The sequence below is a fragment of the Meles meles genome, chromosome 14, assembly GCF_922984935.1.
Source record: "Meles meles chromosome 14, mMelMel3.1 paternal haplotype, whole genome shotgun sequence".
Taxonomy (NCBI): Eukaryota; Metazoa; Chordata; class Mammalia; order Carnivora; family Mustelidae; genus Meles; species Meles meles.
The window spans coordinates 27,322,941-27,347,761 of NC_060079.1; the positions used below are offsets into that span (position 1 = coordinate 27,322,941).

At 42.6% G+C, this 24,821-nt stretch overlaps 1 protein-coding gene across 4 annotated transcripts in view; it reads right to left on the reverse strand.

The window, feature by feature from the left end:
* Nucleotides 1–429: 429 nt before the first annotated feature.
* Nucleotides 430–24,821, reverse strand: part of LRCH1 (leucine rich repeats and calponin homology domain containing 1) — a 194,882-nt gene continuing 170,490 nt past the window's right edge. For 2 of the 4 annotated variants that reach the window (XM_045977953.1, XM_045977952.1), the window contains 3 exons: nt 22,528–22,665; nt 18,389–18,466; nt 430–1,463 (listed from right to left, as the gene is read on the reverse strand). In XM_045977953.1, the coding sequence (XP_045833909.1) occupies nt 1,353–1,463; nt 18,389–18,466; nt 22,528–22,665 (327 nt within the window). In that variant the 3' untranslated portion in view covers nt 430–1,352. Of the gene's footprint in view, nt 1,464–7,447; nt 9,602–18,388; nt 18,467–22,527; nt 22,666–24,821 lie in introns of those variants that run through there. The other 2 variants (XM_045977954.1, XM_045977955.1) reach the window with 2 other exon arrangements.

Consider the following 24,821-nt stretch of genomic DNA (forward strand, 5'->3'; position numbering starts at 1 on the left):
ACTGGCTAACTCATTTCTGTGGTCTCACACCAGAGACGGTGAATCTCACAGTGTTTTATGGAAGCGCCAACTAAATTACAACACAATGAGCACGTCTGCATCTCTGAATCGTTTCCTCTTTTAAGACTGGTGGGTGTGAGAAGGGCCGGTTTCCTGATCCAGGTCCCATGTGCCGTCCGCCATTCTCGCTCACTCAGTCAAAGCTGTCCTTACAAAAGCTTTTGATCAAACAATGCACTTTTTATTACCTCTACTTACCTAGACCATTTCCTTGCTATCTACCTTTGGTGCTAGACTTTCTTTCGTTAGCCAAGTTACAGTGCAAAATTATACTTCAAGACACATGATGCTAACACTTACTACTTCTTTGTGTTAAAACGTGAATGTTTTGTGCATACCAAAATAAGTCTGAATCCAAAAAAATAATTGTTCACATTTCATCTTCAAGTTTAATGTGCCTTTTTTTTTCATCACAGCTATTTACAAATAACTTTGGGGTGCTCTCTTGATTTCAGTCAGTTTGTTATATGAGAGGATAACAGGGCTGCTGGAATGTAGGAAACTGGATGGAATGCAGAAATATAAATAAAACCAATGTTCCATAAACCAAAGTGTAAATAATGCCTCCCCAGAAAACAGTTCTTGTCACAGAAGCACCTGTTTTTGGCTTTTTTTGGCTGAGTCCCATACACCAGAAAACATGATTACTGAGACCTAGATCTACTGCACACCAAAGAGGATAGAAAATAATTCAATATTTATAATATTAAAATAAAGTGTTTAACCACAAAAAAGCAGTAATAAAATAGTTTCCTAATTTACAATTTGCATCCAAAGGATGAATAACAACTCACTAATAAATAATATTTATATAAATATTTTGTATGTCGAAAATAGTTTTTTAAAAGGCAATGGTCTCAAGAAACGTCTTGAAAAATTTGGTGGTGGATTACCTGATTGAGTCCCCCTCCCCCCACTAAATACACAAGAAGTTTGGCTGGAATAAAACGAGTGCATCTTGTTGCAAAAACAGTTGTGCTTGGTGTGTTGGTAATGGCAGTAGGTGAGCGTGGAAGGGATGAAGGAGGTTGTAAAAGGCATTGATGTGCCGCTCAGTCCTTCAGTGACAGCTCCCTCACTGGCTTTAAGGTCAACATCTCTCAAATCTTAACAACAGAAGTCAGTTCTGAAAGGCGGAAAATCTTCTCTTCTGTCCTCCCTTCAACGCAACCAGAGCCAGGGAGCTGACAGGCAGTGAGCGGGAGGGTAGGAGGAACACGTGCTGAGAGCAGAGTTCAGGATCTCTGACGAGACCAGAGTCTGAACCGACCCAAAGGAGAGAGGAGCTGGTTTCATGTGAACAGAGTCTTTGTTACCGTCACATCTAGTAAGGCTTGAACGGTAATGCCCACTTTGACCAGGCCTTTCTCTTCAAGGATGTGGTGGGGTAGACACAGTTTTTCCTAAAAGGAAGAAGAACAAAATGTCAATTTTTAGATGACCAAACACATGATCATAAAATCTTAGAGGACACCACTGACAGGAACTAAGCTGAGCTCTGACATAGGCCTGTCTGAGCATCTCGGACTGTGCTCCCTCCCTTGCTTTCAACCCATTGGCAAGCATCTTTTCCATGTTTGCAGAGAAAATGACGATTTTTCACAAGTGAAGGTTGTTTCAGAAAGTCTCCCAAGCATCTTGAAATGAGCAATAGATCAAAACACTTAAAAAAAACCCATATGCTAAATAACTGAGCTACAGTTGGAAACCAAACACCAAGACTATATTAGCTTACGTTCTCGTAAAGCAAAATGGCACAGAGCTTCTCACACGTTGTAAAGGAACTAATACACTCATTTATACAGACCACGTGCCATTCTACTGGCCATAAACCTTGATTCCATTTGCTGTGATCGCTGAAATGGAGGTATGCTGATAGCCTTGGTATCCTTTTTCTTCATAGTTTATGAACAGCCTTGTAAATAAGTAATTTTAACCACAGCTTTCAACAGTCTCTCTTTTAGGACTCTTTCATAAAACTGTCAAAGACACACATGTCCTGTTACTTTCTCATGTTGTATTTTTGCTCTTGGGAAATGGCCGGGACAGACAAATTAAGGAAAATAATCAACGCAAATCACTCCTTGGGTGGAGAACCCCGCATGCTCAATGACGCAGTTTATAAAAGAACACACAAAGAATAATCTCACACCCTTGTCATCTGGCTCTGGAGTGAGGGGAATCTCCTTGGTTAGGAAAAGATTCCACAGCAAATACTTCCCCTTGTCTACAGATCGTGTTATGTCCTCCACAGTGCAACGAGTGCTGTTTTTAGGGACAGTTTAAATGAGATATGTGTCCCATGCAGTGGATGCAGGGTTTAACACGAGGCCAGTTAGGGTCTTGGACACTTCTGCTTCATTTCATGTGACTCTGGCTTGAAGAACCAGATCTTCCTGCCTCCTCAGTGCAGAGCTCTCCATAAATTACCGCAGATATAGGCATGCTGTTCTTAGAAAGATCTTCGAAGGACATGCCGTGACATCTCCAGTAAGTTGTTCCACCATCTGAAAATGGCATTCTCCGGCACTCTCTCCATCACCTTATGACCCCATCCCTCCTCCTTCCCTACAATGTGGTAAATGCAGAGTACCTCAGTTTCTCTGTCTGGCACCAGGTCTTAAGAAATGGCCACGTCAACGTAAGGCAACTGATTCTTTAGAACACAATTTTAACCATTATTTTGCATGTCTGCTCTGTAGCATAATAGGATTATTTTGTCAATGGCATAGTTGGTGGATATTCATTTACGCTGCTAGACAACCTAGTAGCCCCATGTCAGCCTGAGGAAGGATGGGAGGCTCTGTGTGAGCTGGGCATCACGAGCCACGCATGAGGCCAAGATGGACCACAGCCAGATGTCACGGTAGATCCTCTCTTGATGCCACCTGTCACAGGCTTGTGAAAGCACCTCAATCTGGCATTTCATTGCTAAGGTTGGTTCCACAGGGTCATGGGTGCGTTTACCCCATTCTTTCCACAGCATCCCAGTTGACATCAGGCTTTGTTGGAAATTATAAATGGCCACTATTATGGTTAAGCTCCTGGTACGAGGCATTACTTGGGGGAGAAAAAAATAAAGTCTTCTATTTACGCCATATTCGAAATGAATTAATAAAGAGTTAAATGAACATATCTCCTAATAAAACAGAGATGAACCGTTAGCGTTTTCTCTTATAAATAAATGGAGAATTTTCTAAGCTAAAAAATGATCCAAAAATTACAAAAGATAAAACAATTGATTGCCTTAAAGTTTAAAGCTTCTAAGTGTAAGAAAAAAAACAAAACAACTCCAAATTGGGGCTCCTAGGAGGCTCAGTTGGTTGAGCATCTGCCTTTGGCTCAGGTCAGGATCCCGGGGTCCTGGGACCGAGCCAGGCATTGGGCTCCCTGCTCCTCAGGGAGCCTGCTTTGCCCTCTGCCTGCTACTCCCCCTGCTTGTGTACTTTCTCTCTGTCAAATAAATAAATAAAATCTTTTTTAAAAACCCCAAATTAAAATATAAACAACAAACTCTAAAGAAGTATTTGGATCAAATTACAAAGGGTTTTATGAGACACGGTTCAATGAATCATTGAGAAAAGCAGTAACAGATCAATAGAACATGGGGTGAGGAACGCAAATAGAAATCTTAAAAGGATAAATACTCCCAAGGCATTTTGAAAGATACTTTCCTTCTTGACCACAGTGTTTAAGTCCTAAATGTGCCTGAATTCAAGTACTAATATTTCCACAGGGTCTCAACTCTGTGTACAGCATGGCTTTTTTGGGGCTACGTGCCCTAAACTCAGTCCTGCTTGAGATGCAACATGGCCCCAGTAATGGCTGCACTGGTCCCTCTGAGGAATGCTGGCTCTAGGGTTCCAAGCTAGTGGCCATGGTTGGGAAGGGTTAGGGGCTCCAAAGAGGAAGGGGAAAGTACTGAGGTCTCAACCTCCCACTGATAGCACTTCTGGAGACGACACAGACCAAGCTACGTTACTCAGCCTTTAGTTTTCCAAGCGGCATTTCTCACCTTCTTGGTCTCCTCACTCCTAAATCTGGTGTGGAGCCCACGAGTCTCACTTCCACCCTCAGAGCTGGCAATGAGAAGTACACAGAGGACATAAAAAGGTACTGCTCAATTTCTTTCTGCCTTTCTCCTTTCATTCAGATGCCCTGAAGAAACCCAGAAGTGCCCTCAGATTACTTGGATGGTGTCGGAGGTACCTACAAAGACTGGCCTAAGGTAACAGAAACATAAAAATGCAGGAGTTCTGTTATTTTACCACAGGACTGAATGAAGACTGATAGGAATGATGAGCTGAGGCACTGGCAGACAGGCTGAGCGAAGGGAGCCTGCTGGAAACAAAGAGGGTAGCAAGGATGGCCCGTGGCCTGAAGGCCATCTTCCACCACACTAGGCCTGCCTCTGCAGAGGCCAAGGGGTTTTGGGGGGAGGGTCCCAGAAGTGACCCAGAAGGTGGGAGAGAGAAGGAATGGCTGTACATTTATAATTGGATCAGAAGTAACAGAGAAGGGCCACGTAAATCTGGATGAAAGGGATTTAAAGCAGAGATCACTGTTCACACTGACTTTAAATGCATTTAAGTTTATCCATCGTTAGAGGAGCCTAGCGGCTTTCCTGGAGAACACGGCACCACTGTTGTGTTTCCTTTTAAAGCACAGGGCAGAGTCATAAAGGAGTATCTTCCATAAACGCAGTGCTTCCCAGGGCCCCTGAAGACTCGTGCTTTGTGTTGCTTCTCCAATGGCGGAATCAGTAAGGTTCCCTCACAGCCCGTCACCCAACTCTTTCTAGAGCCCCAGCAAACAGGGAAGCCATAACAGAAAATGTGAACTCAGAAAGATCTCCGGGCGGCTCCCATATGCTGGAGGGCAACACCGCGGATCTGCATTGCTTATTTCGTTAGGACAGCTGTGTAAGGCAGCTCTCTTTTCCAGATGACAAAACGGATACACAGAGAGGTTAGGTAACTTTGTTAAGGTCCCAAAGCTGTTAAGTACGGGATTTGAACATATGTCTCCTCTCCCAGCCCGGGCTCTTTCTACAACATCAGGCAGCTGCCCACAAATTCCTTCATCTGGAGGTGGGTAGGTTGCCTCTGTGCCCCGGGGACAGGAAAGGGCCTCTATCCTGAGAAGCCCCATCAAATTCCACATTGGGTGGGGGGTCACAGAACCCTCGATTCGGGGACAGGCGTTAGCTCTGCAGCTTGGTTTGCTGGGCTTCTCCTCATCAAGAGCAACAGACCTCTGGGCCGGGCGGAAGAGGCCTACGGGGAGCACCGCCTCCTGGCTCTCCTCTTTCTATGGTTCCTTGTGCTCCCAGGCAGCCAGGGACCTCCCCCCGGGCCAGCCGCTGGACTAAGATGAAGTCACTGATGCCTGCGTAGTTCAGATCTGTCAGTCTGTTTCTCAAACGCCCGCTCCTGCCACTGAAGTGACTGAACTTGAAGCAGGACCATCTAGGTTATTTTCACATGAGCTAGCTTCAAGTTCCTGCTGCCTGAGCATTCTGGGGTCAGTTTCTTCCCATGTAAAAAGGAGACCATGTCCCACTCCTACAGACTTGTCATCCTCCGTTAGAGTCTCTGCCTTCCAGCCCTGCCACCACCAAGTACATCCTCCCTCGGGAATACTTCATTCTCTATGCGTATTTGTTCATTTCCTCACTTCCCGAACCTGCACGCCTGTCTCCTGGCGATTCCTTATACACCTTTCAGGTCTTGGGGTAAAAACATCACAGTTCCAGAAAGGCTTTGCAGACTCCCCATTCCCCACCAGGTCCGATCCCCTGCTTTACAGAATCTTGTGTCACCCTGAATTCTTTTGATTTGTCCACTAGGTCAGGGGTCCAAAACCCACTGCCTGCAGGCCAAGTCAGTCCACGGCCCGTTTTGTAAATAAGGTTTGGCTGGAACACGCCCATCCCTGTTCACAGGGGGTTGCTGACGGCTGCTTTCAGACTGTTACCAGCAGGGCGGAGTGGCTGGCCCATAGACTGCAGAGCCCACAAAGCCCGCCATATTTATCATCTGGCACTCGACAGAAAAATGTTGCTGACCCCTGGTCTAGACTGCAGGGTTTTTGAAGACAGGGTCACGTATCCCCAAGGTCTACGGCAGAGCCTTACTCCAAGAGTGCTCCTTCGGTATTAGAAGAACGAATAAATAAACACAAGCACAAATAAAATCATACTGAAGAGCCAAGGAACTGGACCCTGATGGTCTCAAAGAAGGAAAAAAGGGCAGGTTTTCTATATATATGATTGTTTATTGAGAACTACTTCCAAAATATGAATCCTAATTTTAAACCCAAATCCCCTGAAATAAAATGGTATTAAAATATTTTTCATTTAATCCAAAACCACTTTCGGGCTTCTGAAATTTTAATCCGTTGTCCAGTACTGTGCCCTGTAAAGTGAGACATCCTTTGTCCTTATAGAGCAACATGGATTTTAGAGAGATAACCCTAGCTACCATGCACTGAATTTAATTTCTTACTCACAAAAAAAGGTATCAGGGTATCAAGCGCCTTTTTTTAAAACCTATTTTCATTGGTGAAATTCCTACTCGGTTGTCTTACTTTTGAGTTCTGTGGGGCCCCTCACCACCAGCCCCATTCTGTGAGTGTCTTGCCCCGAACACTGAGCCACATGTGAATTATAAATCCACAAATAGAGGGAATGAATAGACATTAGCTGTGACATATTGTGGAAATCCTGATACTGAGGAGTGAGTTGTCACCAGTTGGAGGAGCTGGAGAAAGAGAACTTTCTCTTTCAAATAGATCTTTCTATCTCAAAGACAGAACGTAAATAAACAATGGGTTCCTTTGATCAGGCACTGAAGGTACTGGAAAAATGGCCCTTCTTGTGTGAGGAAGGAGATTCAGGATGCACATATAAATAGAACTAAATCCCTGCCCGCAGCTCAGATGACAATCACGTCAGCTTACATCCCCAGTCACGCTGTAATGGCGAGCCTCATGCGAGCATATGGGTTGGTGTGTGGGTACCTCCAGGAAGAACCGTGGAGAGGCTTAATATTCTAAATAGAAATGAACAGCCTGACAATGGGCAAGACAGTTCATTCCAAGTTTTGCCTAAAGGGCTAAATTAATTGTGTTCTGCTAGTTACCATACCACTTGATTAAAAAAAAAAAAAAAATACCACCCCACAGATCCCAAGAGGAGCAGCACGTTAGGGAACAGATACATTAATGGCATGAGAAATGAAAGCGCATCCAAAGAATCCTTTGACGCCAGGACTGAAATATGAACATAGCCTAAGAATGCCATCAAGTCAGCAATGAAAATTAAATCTGATTTCACATGATTGCTCTACTCAGTTTTTATTGATAGAATTTTCTTTCAAGTGCCACCCTGTAAGTCATGGATCTTCTTCCCTTTTGCCCCCCCACCCCTCCCAAAGAAGAAAAAAACCCCAAACAGGGATCATTAAGGGAAGACGCAGTGCACTGCAGAGCTGGGTGGAGACCCAGAGAGCTGCTCTGGCGGGTGGTGGTGGGCAGGTCAGGGCATCGATGGGCTGATCGGAACCTGGAATAATCACCCGCAATGTGTTTATTAAACAACTTATGGCTCAGGGTGCTCATTAGACTTTGCACAAAGGGCTTTTATTGTGTTACAGATTGAAGAGTACAAGATAGCACCAAAAGCAATTCAGTACATCTGTGGGTTATTTATACACAGCCGAGGTTAGCTAAGTGGCGTCTGCGTACTCCGTATTTCACCAATCCACACAAAATCAGGAGGGAACAGCTCAGGTAACTCAAGGTATTCTTATGTACAGAATATTCCCCCCATTAGAAAATCTGATTTAGCAACAAAGAATATTTATAAATATACTTTTCTAACTGTGTGGTTCTTCCATATTCTCAAGTCCCCTGGATTCATGGAAACATTCAGAAAAATAAAATTATCTTCTTAGAAGCCATCGATGTAGACCCTTTGTATCTGAGTAAACTAGAAATTTATCTTGAGGAAGTTAATGCCATCATCTCCTAAATTTAAGAAACAGTATTTGGCAACCGGCTGTAATGCGAAGCCTAGGGGAAGCTGTCTGAACCATGGGGCAGGGCGTTCTCATATTAGAGAAAGACATCCCAGGACCAGGAATATCTTGGCCAAGAAAAGATGCTAGTGGGTTTTTTCTTTTAGTTACAAACTGATCACATTGCTCCAAAAGTTATATATTAATTATAAATAATCCTGTAAGCTCACTTAAGGTAGAAGCAGCTTGCTAATGTCACTGGAAAACAAAGGTTAAATAGACATTTCAAGTCATTAGGGACACTACATTCTTCTAAAATAAGAGCGTTCTTATTGTTGGCTTCTGCCATAGTAACCCAAGTGCTAGGACCAAGATGTTCCATGACTCATGGCTTTATTTGAAAGCAAATACAGTCAAATCCATCACATTCTTGACCTGCAGTTATGATGTGATGTAGCAAAAAAGAAAAACGACCCATTACATTATTTAAAAATATAAATCCCTTCTGGAAAATGCTTTCCTAAGAGCTCAGAGTAGACCTAACAAGGAGCAAAAAAGTAAAAATATGCGCCAAGCGCATGTGCAAGCGAATCCTCCAGGTGGCGCTCTAACAGCCATGGACCCTCCTTCCCAGCGACCCCCTGCACAGCTAAGTCTCATCATGCAGCAGGGCTGGCAGAGGGGCTTCCTCCCTGTGGAAGTGGGCAGCAATGCTCCCTGGTGCCCCTCACAGCTCCCATGGCAAGCAACAGGGAGGAAGCCAACTTCATGGCCAGCAAAGCAGTCATTTGCCAATAACATTTTTCAACTTGGTCAATAATGGTATTATTAAAGACTTTAATGGGCCAAATAGGGCCCCAAATGCCAGTTTTGTGTCTCCTCTGCAAGGCAGCCCTTCTACACAATTGCCCAGTCCCGAATTAGGATCCGACACTGACCCAAAGGAAAGATTTCCATACCCTAAATCCCCTCTGCTCCTGTTCTAGAATCTTCCACTCTACCCAGGGGAGCAAAGCTCCCTGGGAGAGAGAGAAGAACTGCAGTGCACTGCTGCCGGCACTATGGGAATTAGAAAGCGTGAGGTCTGGGTACACTGGTCGCTGTCTTCCAGTAAGGGGGACTTTAATGGCAACTGCGTTCTATAAAATAGTTTGTGCTTTGGGAAAATCGGACGCGTAAGGTCCGGCTTCAGAACTCCAGAGATCACTCAAGAGATGACAGGGAGGGAAATCGGCCAGGCAAAGGCTCAGATGGCGGAAGGGCCTGCGATGGGTCAGGGTGACATAGCAGAGGGCGTGTGGGTGCACATGCAGGAGTTAGGCGGACAGAGCATTCCAGCGGTAAGTGATATAGATCAGCACTATAAAGAGAATATGGACAAGACAGAAGCTTAGAAGGTCCCTGGAGCGGAGGGCAGAAGTTGGTGGTGGGGGTTTCTCCCCAAGTGCCAGCAGAGTGTCAACAGTCTTTCGAATGTGACGAAAGTCCGAGTGCAGGATGTCATACGGAGAGCAGAGGTCGGCCTATTCCGTGGGCAGCCATTAGAACAGAAAGAGACAGTGCATAGAATTAAAAATACACAGAAGAACAGCTGGAAAGAAGCACACATTTCTGGTTACTAGCAAATGGCAAGAGTAACCCCTTATTTCAAGCAGGTAAAACCCATTCCACCATCAAAGATTTTTTTTAACCCATTACAAAAGAAAAGCAGCATACCCAACCTGTTTTCTGCAACCAGCACAAAGAAATCCTCCACTAAGGAATGCCACCACTAAGGAATGGCACGTTCTGCAATTTATAGGTCATTCTGGCATCAAAACGGTTCAAATATTTCAGTGGTATCACATGCTCACCAAGGGCGTAAGAATAAGAGCTTTTCACTAGGGACACTGAGGACATAACCTTACCTAAGGGAAAAATATAAACTTCCAAGCTGAGTCCCCATCTTTCCTCACCATTCTCAATGTGGTCTTCAGCCTGGTTTATGAAGACTGAATGAATGTAAGTGAGTTCTTGCTGATAGGTGATATGTACATCGAATTTTTTACTTGTTTTAAGGGTTACTGATAAATTCTGGGGAATGCTGGTTTTAATTATGTTCCTAACACATGTCAGAAAGTATATTAAATTTCATGTTTTTGCAGCCACCCATAAGCCATAGTCTAGAGGAGGCTTCTCAGATGTGCAGTTAGAATAAAAGTACATGCCCACATGGGGCTGTTGGGTGAATTTCTTCACCACTAAACTAAGCTGGATATCTGCAGCAAACCATTTCCTGACTCACTGAGTTCCTGAACTGGACACGACCACAGCTTACCATTAACAGTGGTTTACTGATAGGTCAGTAGGAAGGGGAAGTAGTTTTGTGTCCAAATTAAACAAGGACTGAAAATATTTATATTTCATAAATGCAGCTTTATTTCAAAATTGGCAAAGCATTTAAAATATATGTAATATATATTTTATAACATATTTTCTACAGTTTTACCCTTTATTTTAGCCTCATTGCGAAGCAGATGCAAATTGTGGAGCCACTGAAAGATTCTAAGACGTGAGAGGCTGTCTCGCTTATATCCTCTGAGGTTAGCTTGATGCCCTCAGATAAAAAGGAATACTACAATAGCAAGTGGGATGAATAAGGTGAAAACCATTCAACTCTTTTTTTAATTTATGAAGGTAGAGATGCTGCTGTGAAGGAAAGACTTTTTAAAGATATCAAGTCTCCTTAATATTCTATTCAGATGAGGCATCTCTTCTCAGTGGATTTGGAGGAATCAAATCACCCCTGTTACTTTCCTAAGAATTAAAACAGCTACACATAGATTTGATTTCACTGGGAGAGAGAGGCTGGTCACAGACGAAGCAGTTGGGAAAACATCTAAAGAAAGAAGTTTTTTATTGCAATCAGAATTTTCTATTGCAATGTTGGGCTTTAACCAGTGAAATCTGAGCAAAGCAGACATAAGACAGAAGGCATCAACATACTGAAATGTGATTTTCACAAAAGTGGGTATTTCCATGTAAAAAGCAAATCATTCTACCTCTAGTGTGCATTTTAATACATTTCCTGGAATCCTGTGGAAAATGTCTGGGCTGCTCCCCGGCAGCACCATCAAAGAACTTGAATCAGATTGTCCTTGCCGTGTTCAGTAGTAGCACACGTCTCACACAGGGAACCAAAACACAACACATTTCTCTGCCTGGAATTAATTTCATGATGCCACAGATTCTGGGCTTAATTCAGATTAAAGTGGGTAGGGGCCAGACTCACAGTCCACAGTGGCTGGTTTAAATTAAATCATAATCTCTAAAGGAAAAGGCATGGGTCTAAGATCATCTGGTAAGCAAAAACTGGAATCCCCATAACGGGGAGAGTGCAGGCTGCCGGGGCCCTCTCTGACCTACTCTCTGATTCTGTCCCTCATCCCTCAGCAGCCCTCGGGGCGGCCCCTGAAAGGATGCTGGGGTAGGATCCAGGGCTGAAACCACTGGGAGAAATGAATTTTCTGACCCCCGTGCCTACCAAATTACAGTCGTAATGAGAAGGACTTAGGGATTATACATTTCTTATCTTACAATTAAAATAGGAAAATGCTAAAAAGGAAGAAAATTTAAAGAGACAATTAAGGAGGCAAAATTTCACTCAAAATTAGTAATGACTGCAAGGCGTTTGAAAAACACAGTTAACATAATCAGAGTCCTCAGACGCAAGTGTGGATGCTAATTCCCACCATAGAGAACAGAAATCACAATCGCCAGAGGTCAACTGATTCTCTTAGAGTCAACTCAAGAATGTGTGACTCAGGTTAATATTAAAAGACTGGCCCAGTTTCCCCGAATACTATGCACACAAACAGAAATGTAGACAGATCAGGCAAAAGATCTGGTTTATAAACGTTCTGAGCGTCATATAGTCTAAATTCTAGGAAACTTAGAATATATTCAATTTATTTAAAGATAATTTTAATTTTTAAGGTCAACACTTACAAAGTTTTTTTTTTTTTTAAATCTAAGATAACAAAGCTCAGGAATGTTGATAGTCATTCTGAATATTTAAAGTGCTGATGGACAAGGTATATAATCTGGGGGGGTGTGGTAAGGTAATGAAGGATTTCTAGAATTTTCTCCAAATATATGAGAACTAATCATCAATTTTAAGGACTTATAGGAAAACTGTTATTATCAGTAAACTACTTCATCTAGAATTGTAACTGAAGGTGCTGCTTTTAAAATGTTTATTCTTGGGGCACCTGGGTGGCTCAGTCGGTTAAGTGTCTGCTTTCTGCTCAGGTCCTAATCCCAGGATCCTGGGATTAAGTCCTACATCAGGCTCCTTGCTCCGTAGGGAGCCTGCTTCCCCCTCTGCTTGCCACCTGCTTGTGAGTGCTCTCTCTCCGACAAATAAAATCTTTAAAAAAGAATAAAAAATAAAAGGTTTATTCTCAACAATGCACATATGAACTGTTGACCACAGACGACCCTGCCATCAGACACATGGTGGGAAAGGAGTCTTATTTTCTCAATGGTAAACACATACTACTTGTTAAGAAATGCACCTGATTTTGCACACTAGAGACTGACCCTTTTTAATAAATTATGAATTCAGAAACTGCTGTTAAAAAAAAATAATAATAAATGTGCCAGTCTACACCTCTGGTTATCTGACCTCAAGATTAACCAATATAAATAGAAAATTAAATTTTGAAATAATAATCTCATCCCACCCCCCCAAATTATTTATTAGTTATGATTTAGATTGATGCTAAAGTTACTGATTGGGGGAAGAAAAGAGGCATAAAGCTCAAAGAGAAAGAATTCATTTCTCCTGTTCACAAGATTAAAGCAACAACAAAGAGTAGCTTCAATTTATAGAATGTACGTCAGTTGAAAAAAAATTCCGAGTAGTTACAAATTTCCTAAACCCTCACTGACGATAGGGAAGTTACTACTGTTACTTTCAGATACCATTATCTCATTACAAAAAAACAACAAAAGGCAAATATGAAAGGTACTGGAAAGAAGACACGGCCACAAGGTCAACTCAGCCATAATGTCAATTTCATCAACCACTTAGATCAACATAATCATTGTTAGAATCTGAATGTTCTCTAGGTTTTTATTTTTAACTCTATTTGGCCGATGCAGAAACCGAGGGATCCCCTGTGGTCTCGCAAGCCCCTGGCCTCTGTGCTGCCCAGGCAGGCGGGGACGCAAGGAGGCTACCACTCAGGGGAGCTGCTGCCCAAATCCTCTTCTCTACTTCCGCTCCGCAGACAGTAATGACTATGAAGTTCCCTCCTCCTCTAAAGAGAGCAAATGTCTTAAATTAAGGACCTTGCTCCTTACGGAGGTCTGAGGTCAAGGCTATTTAAAACTGAGTAGAAAAATTTCCCTGGTGAACCAAACAAATACCTATTTTCTAATACTTTTAATGCTTCATAAATCCAACGTTTCTTTGGACCTGCAACAACACTAATAAGAGCCCCAAACTGCCCTAAATTTGAATCAATCTGGAAACTCCCAGCTGCCAACCACGAATCTTCGACAAGTTTACAGGCCAAGGAAAGAAGCCTCAGTGTGTCATTAAGGGCCTCACGAGTCCAAGGGTTAACCAAAGTCAGAGTCTCGGGTGACGCAAAGAATGTATCCTCAAGAGTTCGAGAGCCCACCAAGGGCAGGCCTGTCTTCAAGGCTGAGCTGATGCTGCAGCACTCCAGAAGTCAAAGACGGCTTGCATGGTCTGAAGACCGGCCTCATCACTGCAAGGAGCTCTGGGTAGTGCCGGCACCACCACCCAATCCCAGATTTCCCCAGGCTCCCTGATGCGCCCACGGCTAATCATTCTACTGCCGAACAGGCCCCCTAAACAGGAGAAGCGGTTACAGAGCTGCAGGATATGGATGAGCTTTCATGGAATCTTACAGCTCAGAGCACTTTGGGAATCTGATGACTTCCACACCATGTTTAGCAATAGGATACCTTTCTCCCCACAGAGAATATTAGCTGGGAATCAACTATAGACTATGGGCAAAGGAGAAACTGCTCTGGCGGATGCAAAGGAGCTAGAATGATCTGTAGTCTCCTCCCCACCGCTTGGCTTTCCCTCACCTCATGTGCTGGCTGCTGGAAAGACTCCGAGGGCTCTGAAGAATGTGGTTGGAATTTACTGCTCAAGTCCAGCACCTGCTGTCTGCAGAGCGGGGCGCCCAGGCACAGAGAGCAGGGTTCCAACGTCAGATCCGCAGCCACCCAGTTGTGAGCCTGAGCTTCAGAAAGGGGTTCACCTCTCCCCACTTTAGTTTCCTCAGGGTGTAGCCATCAAACATTTACCTCCACCCCGCCAAGGTGAGCATTTAAGATGATGCCTGGATGAGAAGTCCTCCGTTAACCGCTGTTTAAGGAGTTAGCCTCAGGGTACAGAACTAGTTACCAAGCATAGGTAGAGATAATTGACCCCAAACCTCTGTATTCTCTCCCTCTGCTCACAGATGCCCTTCATCCACTCACTCTTCTCCTTCCGGGTTATGTTCGCTCTGTTTGTGTCCCTTTTGTGGAGGAAGTGGTCCCCAAACCAAAACCCCAACGCACCCGAAATGAGCAGCAGGAGGGAAAATGACCTATACTGAAATAATTATTGGAAGGGATGTCATCCCCTCCACTGAGAAAGAAACTTGCCTGCCAGTGCTACTTCTGGTTCATTTTTAAGGACCTCTCCTTGGCAATCTCATTAGCAAGCCTCTACCTCATAGCAAATTAATAGCAAGTTAATCCTCCTGTTACCCTAACAGAATTGCCCCAGGTCCCCATTGCTAATGTCTTTCTGTGATGTCTTCTCTCCATCAGTAGCAGCTGCTGTTCCAAATTCTGTCTGTTCCCCCGACTATAAGGAGCCAAGGGGATAGAGATGGCCTTAACCAGACATCACAAATAACACCCAGAGGTCTAGAGGAGCCAAGGGGATAGAGATGGCCTTAACCAGACATCACAAATAAGACCAGAGGTCTAGAGTTGCCTTACCTGTCTTCATACGCTAACCTCCTGCAAGTACGCTGACCGCAGCCCATTTGAAGAAGGCACATTTAAAGGTAATCCACACCAGAGTGACCCACCCTGAGGCACAGAGCTAGGACTGCATCCACCCGGACTTCTAAAGAAAATATAATGAACTAGAACAACTGGAACATTTTAAGAATGACTTCCATCCCTTCAGATTCTTTTGTATGTAAAAACTTAAGTACCCCATGCTCAGCGACCACATTCCACGAACAGGAACCTGACAAAATTGTATCTGGGCTGGTACGGCCTTTGCTTTGGAGCTTCCAACAGTGATTCCATGACAAAGGACACCAAATGCAGAGCTTAAAGCACAGCTGTGACCTTCCAGTCTCTACCGGGTGATTGATTCATCACTGTCAATTAGTATGGAGCTTATTATAAACTACAGAATTCACCATCTCTGTGACTTAAGAGTGTCTGTGAGAAGCAAAGTAATGGAAGAAAGAAAACAGGAAAAGCTTACACTGAGGAATTAACTGTCTGTGATTGGGAAATCAATGACTATTTTGTTCCCCAAATATGAAGTGTGATACAATTAAGAAAATGTAATGGTATATAGGTTCTCTGTCTTTCTCTCTCTCTCTTTTTTTTTGGGGGGGGGGGTACCAGTCTTTTCAAATGTCTGATCATATATGGAGAATTTCTGCACTTAGCCTTGTGATATAATTTTTTAATGTAAATAATTAATTGTCGTGTGCCACCTACACATTATAACATCAATCCCCTTCAGCAGTGCAAGAAGTGTATCTAAGGAAATCATTCCACCCCTCCCCCCAACTCACTATCCTATGTCCAGATGACAAGATTTCCTCATTTCCAATCATGTATTCCTCGTTACTTCTGCGAGATGAAAGCAAGCTCCCTTGTGTGTACAGGGAGATCTGCCAATTACCTTCCAACAGAATTTCTAGTTTTCCACGAGAACACTCCTTCCTTAATTTAATATATGTCCTTAAGAAGCTCAATTGCCAACTAACCAACAGAATTTTTCTGGTAGCTAAAAGCTTAATGTAACTGTAGTCACTGGTAAAATGCTATTGGATTATCCATCAGGATGGATATATGTGTATACACACACACACACACACACACACACACACACACACACGCAAGCATACACACAACCATACATACACATTATACAGGATGAAAACTTGAAGGTCCCCTCAAATCTTAAAAAATAAAATGTCAAAAATGGCCTAAGTAATATATTTCTTACTAAGCATAGCTGAATGGGACCCTGGCAAGAAAGGTTATTTATTCCCTATAACTCAGTCTTCTCAGAAATTATGAACTGCTGATTAGTGCCATGGGACACAGTGCTAGGGGCATATTTCAGAAATTATGATACATTTTTCTGTGCATATTATGGTAATTTAATTTCCTTTTCCCTACTTTAAAAGAAAATTGCAATTACCAATCTTTACTCATAACACTTGGTTAAGGGCATTTACATTTCATTTTGTACCACCAGAAGACAAAAAAAATTTTCTGATGAGTTTAAAAACATCACAAGGGATTAGGTCATAACTCACCGGTGCTTTCTAGCACAGACACAAATAACCTCTGAACTTGGTATGATAGTTTTGATTTGCACATGGAAATCTTATTAGCCCAGGATGGGGTCACATTATTAAAAATAGTATGTATAGGAAGTTTTACAAATATTTGAAGCCAACAAGGTATATGCAATATTAATACATACACAGGCAATACGGACACACAGATTCACACTGTTGAAAGACATCTGGATTGATCACAAAGACATCTAGTCCATCATATAAAGATTATACTCTTTTTAAACAAGAATTTACGAGCTTTTCTTTATGGATATAGTTCTGACATAGTGATGCTTTAATAGGTCTCTCCTTGTCTTCAAATAAGATGAAAAAAAAATTAAACCCTTACCTTTGAATCTTAACAAGCCAAAAGAGGGAAGGAGGGAAGAAGGAAGGAAAGAAGGAAGGAAGGGGGGAGGGAGAGAAGAGGGAAAAGGGGAAAATGGAAGGAAGGGAGAATAACCCTTTCTTAATCCCAATACCTAACTCCTATCACTGAAGAGAATTATGTTACAATATAATTCCTTCACATACTCATAAACAGTATTTCATGACAGAATTTGTAGTTACTTTGTCTTTGGCAGATAGGAAAACACAGAAAAAAATTTTTAAAAATGTAATTTTCTGTGCATTTCCATTTATCACAATGATGATAAACTTCTCAACTTACCCCCAAATACTGAGTGGACTGGCTTTTGTCTCCTGAAGAAATCATTTTATGTTACTAATAGTTAAGTCCTCTAAAAGCCCCAAATTAGCCATCAGGCTGAGGCTGGGACTGAGCTAGTCCCAGCTAAGTCTGGGGCTGAGCTTGGGAGAAAGGAAAGTAGCCAAGTATAGTTGGGTTGCCTATAGGGAATGCCAGTCGGGTCTACAGCGGACTAACGGGGGGAAATGGAACTGCAAACAGGTAACAGATTATAAAGCAACATACAAACATTGTTATTATTATTGGGAATGATTAATTACAATAATAACAATAGTTTTTAACATTTTCAACATTGGTCATTTTGATCCGCATAACCAAAATGCAATTATATGGAATGGAAATCAACAGATTAGTCGTCAACTACAGGTCTGCTTTGCCTAAGAGCTGTGGATAAGGAAAACCAATAGCTCCAAAATTCTACCCTGTGGAACTCGCTAGAAGGCTCACTGAAGCCGCAGTAGTTTCTGCTCTTGGAGTAGAGATTCAAGCTGACTATTTTGCATTTGTTTGGAAACCTTAAGGAAATTATATTCCCTTTCCCCTCAGTATTGACCCTACTACTTCAAGCCACTTTAATTTCATTTCAATAGAGAAATTTAAACTAAAATTTTATATAACTTATTTAATAATATTCCTTAAGAAAGACAGAGACTAAAAAGCATGTGCAAAGCTATACATCCATTCAGTGGATTCAAACACATATGTTAAAGAAAATCTGGGGGCACCTGGGTGGCTCAGTGGGTTAAGCCGCTGCCTTCGGCTCGGGTCATGATCTCAGGGTCCTGGGATCGAGTCCCGCATCGGGCTCTCCGCTCGGCGGGGAGCCTGCTTCCCTCTCTATCTCTCTGCCTGCCTCTCTGTCTACTTGTGATCTCTCTCTGTCAAATAAATAAATAAAATCTTTAAAAAAAAAAAAAAAAAAAAAAAAAAAAAAAAAAAGAAAATCTGCACCAAAACATAGTTCTGGGGACCAAGTTTGACGTTACCTCTGGTACTCCTAATTTTCGGCATGCTTCCAAAAAGTTTTCCACATTTCTTCTGCATTTGGCCATGCTAAGTTTGGGCTAGAAACACAAATATACAGAAATAATGAATTATTAAAAGAGAAATAATTTTAATAACAGGTTAAATTTTAAACTTTCTAATGCCACAACTAATACATATTCATGAGAGGAAAAATATATATGCAGATAGAAGACAATAAATATCATCTAGAAACATCTACCTAGAGATAAGAATTATTAAGATTTTAGATTCTATTCTTCCAGACATTGTATATGCTGTGGTGTGTGCATATGTGTGTGTGTGTGTATGTGTGTGTGTGTGTGTGTGTATAAAGATGTAAGTAAATGGGGCACCTGACTCATTCTACAATGTTGCCTGGGTTTAGGGTAGAAAAGCACTTGCTATAAATACAATAGTTAGAGATTCAACCCCACCATGGGCTGAAGAGTCAAAATGGCACCAGCCTGATATACAGAAAATGGACAATATTAGTTTTGCAAATGCAAAATTAGAATGCTTAATGCTGACAATAATGTGGTTAGAAAAGGCACCCAGTGGGGCACTTGGGTGGTTTAGTGGGTTAAGCCTCTGCCTTCAGCTCAGGTCACGATCTCAGGGTCCTGGGATCGAGCCCTGCATCGGACTCTCTGCTCAGCAGGGAGCTTGCTTACCCCTCTCTCTTTGGCTGCCTCTCTGCCTACTTGTGATCTCTCTCTCTCTCTCAATCTGTAAAGGCACCCAATGCTGTCGGGGCAGCGATGATAGTGCAAACAGAGGGTTTCCCGGGGGTCAGATGCTCTGCTCCGGGCTAAGTGTGTACCTGTGGAAGCCAAACACGCAAGCCTCATGGTCGCTTAGCTCCAGTCCAGTGGGAACTATTGGTAAGCTGAAGGAGATTACAGTACAGTATGGGATAGACCTTGGATGTGACATGGAATAAGGAGGGTAAAAAAAAAAACAAGGAAAAGAATCTAACTCCGTTCTACAGGGTCAAGAATAGCTTAGCTCCTGGAGATGTTGAAGTAGAGGAAAAATGGGAGCCTGCGTGGCTGTAAGGTGAGGGGATGTAGAGAGAGAGTAGGGAGCAGCCTTCCGGATTAGAGAGCACAGCCCGTGCAGACACTGCATGGACAGTGAGGGCGCAGACCAGGACCCAAGCAGGCTCCAATGTGTAGCACCGCCGGGCTGCTCAGGGGAGCTCTGAGACACTCACTCAAGAATGTTTGCTAAGTGGACATTTGGAAACAGCCCCTATCTCTAAAAAGGAAAACTGTGATATGAAAACATAAGCTAAAATACCTTACAGTTATTAAAATGGGTATTTATGAAGGAATTTTGATGGCATGAGGAAACTCTAGATTTTGGTAAGTTTTAAAAACTACTAAATGGTATCCGTGAGGAGCTCAGAATTCAGGAACAACTTAAATGCAGAAAGGATGCTAGTAGTTTGTAGAGAAGCCAAAATGTTAACGGTGGTCTTCGACTTATGGAATAAAGGCTGCTTGGGGTTTTTTTTTTTTTTTTTTTCTTTCCCCCTGGAGTTTCTGTATTTTCTCTTGTTGGGCATTATTTCCCATTATTTTTTCAGTTAAAAAAATTATTTAACAAGGGAAATAGGGGCTCCTGGGCAGCTCAGACAGCTAAGCGCCTGACTTCAGCTCAAGTCATGATCTCAGGGTCCTGGGATCAAAGTCCCACATTAGGCTCTGTGCTCACTGGGGAGTCTGCACCTCCCTCTCCCTCTGCCCCACCTGGTGCTCCCATTCTCTCTCTCTCCCCATCTTAAATAAATAAGTATAATCTTTAAAATAAATAAATAATAGGTTGACAATCAAAAGATTTCTAGACAAATGCAGCATGTCCTGAATGCTTAATAAAATATAAAATGCTTAGTACACAATTCAGATTCACTATGAATAATACAATTACAGATTCAAATTGGAAGCTATGAGGAGTCATAATTTCTCATAATTTGGAAACAATTATGAAGTAAGAATTCGGCATAGAAAACACTAGAAAGTTTCATACTGGATTATAGGACAGAATTTGCTGCCCAAACTAAGGTAAGCTTGAGACAGATTTGAAAGAAACGACAAACTGATTTTTTCCCCCTACGATTTCCTTTTTTTTTTTTTTTTTAAGACTTTATTTATTTATTTGAGAGAGAGAGAGCATGCACATGAAGGGGGGGGGGGGCGGAGGGAGAGGCAGACTCCCTGCTGAGCATAGAGCCAGACATGCGGCTCAGTCATAGGACCCTAAGATCATGACCTGAGCCCATGGCAGAGTGACTGAGCCCCCCAAGAGGCCCCCCACGATTTCTGAGGCAAATGTGGTAAAACTTTTCAAAGGAAAAATATGTTCCACAATATAGAAAGGAAACTGACAGCTGGAATGAGATCTTCAGCTACCTGCTGCCAAGAGAAAAGAAAGCATAAAAAATACCACTGTGACCTTCTTAATGCCCATCAGCCAATGTGATGAGTACTGGGTGTTACACACAACTGATGAATTATTGAACACTACATCTGAAACTACTGACGTACTGTGCATTGGTTAATTGAATTTAAATTAAAAAAAAAAAAAGATAATGCCATGTTGAGGCTTTCCTGGGGGGAAGGCAGGGAGAAAAACATTCATTATGTGGTATTCTATGAGCACTGTGCCTTGAAATTAGGGGCTCTGAATTTTTTGAAAATCTGCCCTACAAACACCAATAACAATGGCTTACATTCGTGCGTGTCTTAGGCAGTAGCCTTACTTTATCCTCACAGGAACATTTTCGTGTCAGAGAACAAATCAAAGTAAAGAGAGGTTAAATACTTGCCTGAAGTCATATGGCTTATAAGTAGATGCAGCATTTGAACCCAAATTCCGCATTCTTAGCCCCTGAACTCTTCCTCCTCTCCTAATGAACAGTGAAGAGTGTGGACAGAAATTCTTCTTTCTTGTCTACTTACCTGAACCTGACCTAGCCTCCAGAGACAAGCTGACCCCTGATTCCGGACCCTCATCTGAATAACCATAAAATTGACTGGGTAGCTCCCTTCAGGGTGGAAAGAAACATGCCCTGTGATCTCCAGGCAGAGGCTCCCATCTCTAGCTTCATCTCCCCTACAGCAGAGATGAGGATTTGTTTTTTAAAGGTTTTATTTATTTATTTGACAGAGAGAGACCATGAGAGAGGGAATACAAGCAGGGGGAGTGAGAGAGGGAGAAGCAGGCTTCCCGTCAAGCAGGGAGCCCCACACGGGGCTTGATCCCAGGACCCTGGGATCATGACCTGAGCTGAAGGCAGCTGCTTAACGACTGAGCCACCCAGGTGCTCCAGAGATGAGCATTTTTAAGCCATTAGCAGTCTCGCCAATCTGCCTTTCTCACTGCTGTCCCGGTATCTCGTGTACCTTGAGCAAAGTGAGGCACTGAAGAATCGTCAAATTAATGCCCAGCTGACCAACCTCTGGCTTGACAGGTTATTTAAAGTGTCATTTTACATAGAACCCACATCTTTTCAGAGTCATCCTAAAAATCTTCAGGGACTAATAAAGGAATGAGATTCCATTTATTTTTATTTTTTATTTTCTTAAGATTTATTTGAGAGAGCGAGCGAGAGAGCAAGAGCATGACAGGGGAGAAGGTCAGAGGGAGAAGCAGACTCCCTGTGGAGCTGGGAGCCCAGTGTGGGGATGGGACTCCAGGATCATGACCTGAGCTAAAGGCAGTTGCTCAAGCAAATGAGCCACCCCGGCATCCTAAGAGATTCCATTTAGCAGAGAAGCCACCAACCAAAAAAGCCTTCTGGAAAGACTCCTCACTGTTTAAGTAACCCCTAGTGAGAAATGAATCTTTACGTCCTTACAGCCTTAAAAGTTAGCACCCCAACCAGTAATTCCTTTAATGTGATGTGCTTTATCTTTAAAATAAATTCTTTCCGTGTTATTTACATATTTATATATTCTCCCTTTTTTGGTGGATTGCTGCTTCATTTAGAGCTTTTTCTTTCCTGCTCTTCTAGTTGTTGAGATCCTGAGGGACCCTGCTGGCATCTTTAACAAGCAACACTGTACCCCAAAATTTGTCTTACGTGGAAGTTAGTTTCCCTTTATCTGGTGTTACTTACAACTGCTGGTGAGGGGACGTGGATGCTTGCGACCGATCGCGGGCGGATGTGATTGACCAGGTGGCAGAGAACCACACCGTCCATGAGTGCGGCCCCCAGGTCTTCGTGCAGGCTGACCTTGAGTCTCATCTCGATGCTCTGGGGGAGGAATCAGAGGGAATCCGGTTGTCATCAGGCAACGGAGGGTCAAATACACTGATGGGTATTTATGAATTGAGACATTAACTTCATTATGAGGAAGAAGAATAGGAGCACTTAGAAAACACTTTCATTATCTAACTTTTTCCAATAGATATTGTAAAAATCCTGCCATAGAAAAACAAATCCAGCTGCGCCTAACATTTTTAGTAAGTTGAGTGAATGGAATAATGAGATTACTTCTGGAGTGCAATGTTGCCTCAGCCTTGGCAATGGAAATACAAAACCAGAATGAGGTGATCAATGGAAAGCAGGTCCAACTGATTCTGAGTCTGCCAGGAGTAGAGGAGGGATTAAGGGATGCTTTTCTCTTAGACTTTGTTTTTGCTGAGAATCAATTTTTTCTCTTTAGAAAAATTGAATTTTCCATTTTGAGATAATTACAAATTCATACTTGGTGACAAGAAATAATAGAGATCCTGTGGACCCTTCACCCCATTACCCCTGAAGGTAACAACTTGCAGAAGCATACCAGAGTACCACAGCAGGGTGCTGATGTGGATACAGTCGGAATCTGAGCTATTTCCATGACCACCTTCCTAATGGTGCATCTCTACAGCCACATCCATCTCACTCCCACATGGAGTATTGCTTCAGCCCTGCTGTCCTTTGCCTTTCCTTCAAGGCTCCCATGACATGAATACTGACCATCTGCTACATTCCCTCAGGTCTCTGAGGCTCTGCTCAGTTATTTTCCATCTGTTTCTCTCTGTTGTTCAGACTAGGCAACCTCTATCAGTTCACAGTCACCTCCATTCTGCAGTTGAGCCCCTCCACTGGGCTTTTTGTTTGCGATAACATGTTTTTCAGCCCTTTACTTCCACTGGGTTCTTCTTTACGTCTTCTCTTTCTTTGTTAAGATTCTCTCTTTCTTTGCTGACGTGCTCTACTGTTCCTCTTTGTTTCAACTATGTTTGTAATTGCTTGTTGGAGCATTGTTATCATGCATGTTTTAAAATTTTTGTCGGGTAATCCTAACATCTCTGCCATATTACTGCTGTCAGCTGTTGACTGTCTTTTTGCATTCAATTTGAAATCTTCTGGTTCTTGGTAGGGTGATTGACTTTTTTGTTGAAACCTGGACATTTGCCTATTATGTTAGGAGACTCAGGATTCTTTTTAAACCTTCAGTTTTAACTGGCTTTTGTGGACACTGCTCTGGCAGGAAATGAGGGTTACTATCTTATTACCACTGGGCAAATGCAGATATCTATGCTTCCCACGTGATCTCAGTTAACTTGGTGGAAGGAGGTTCTAACTGCTGGATACGGGTGGAAATCTAGGCTCCCATGTAGTCTCCATTGACGCCATGGGAGGAGATGGGCTTGTTCCCAGCTAGCATGGAGGAGACTCCTGTCTTGGTCTTCTCTGATACCACCAACCAGGGGTAGAAGTCTAGCCTGCTCCATCTTTGCTGGCATGGATAAGGGAGGAGCCACAGTATTTTTGGATGTTTAGCTGGAGTAGAGCATTTATTATCTAAAGGTTTTTATCTTGCTAGGTTGTTCCTTTCTTGGTACTTCGGCTAAGATAAGCAAGCTTTTGCGTGGCCTTTTAAAAGAAATTGTGCCCATTAGCATTTCTGGGTTTCCAACTACTTCAGCTCCAGGTCCGAGCTATATGAGGCAAAAAAAGAAAACCCACAGAACTCACTACTGTGTCATTTCTATTCCTGAGGGCCCCCGGCCAGTCTGCTGTCTTCTCTCTACTTTTCCGAGTGTCCTTATGTTTATTTTGTACGTTATATCCAGGGTTTTTACTTGTACTTAGTGAGGTAAGTAGGGAAAAGTAGGTTTGTTCAATCTTCTCAGAAGTAGAAGTAGAGAAATTAACTTTTTAAACTTCAAATACAAATTTCTATTTTATAACAGTGGTTCCTGTTAAATGGGTAACAGCCCAAGAAAGAATGACTTAATTTGGAGATTTGGAATAAATGAAGCACTAGATAACCAGTGCATAATACAGTGTCACATAACTCCTTTTCAGAACAGTCTTGTGTGTAGACACCTACTTTTCTTCTCCATAATCTTTAGTCCCTCATTTTACGTCATAAATGAAAATGTAAACAAATATAATCCAAACTTTAAGATAAAATT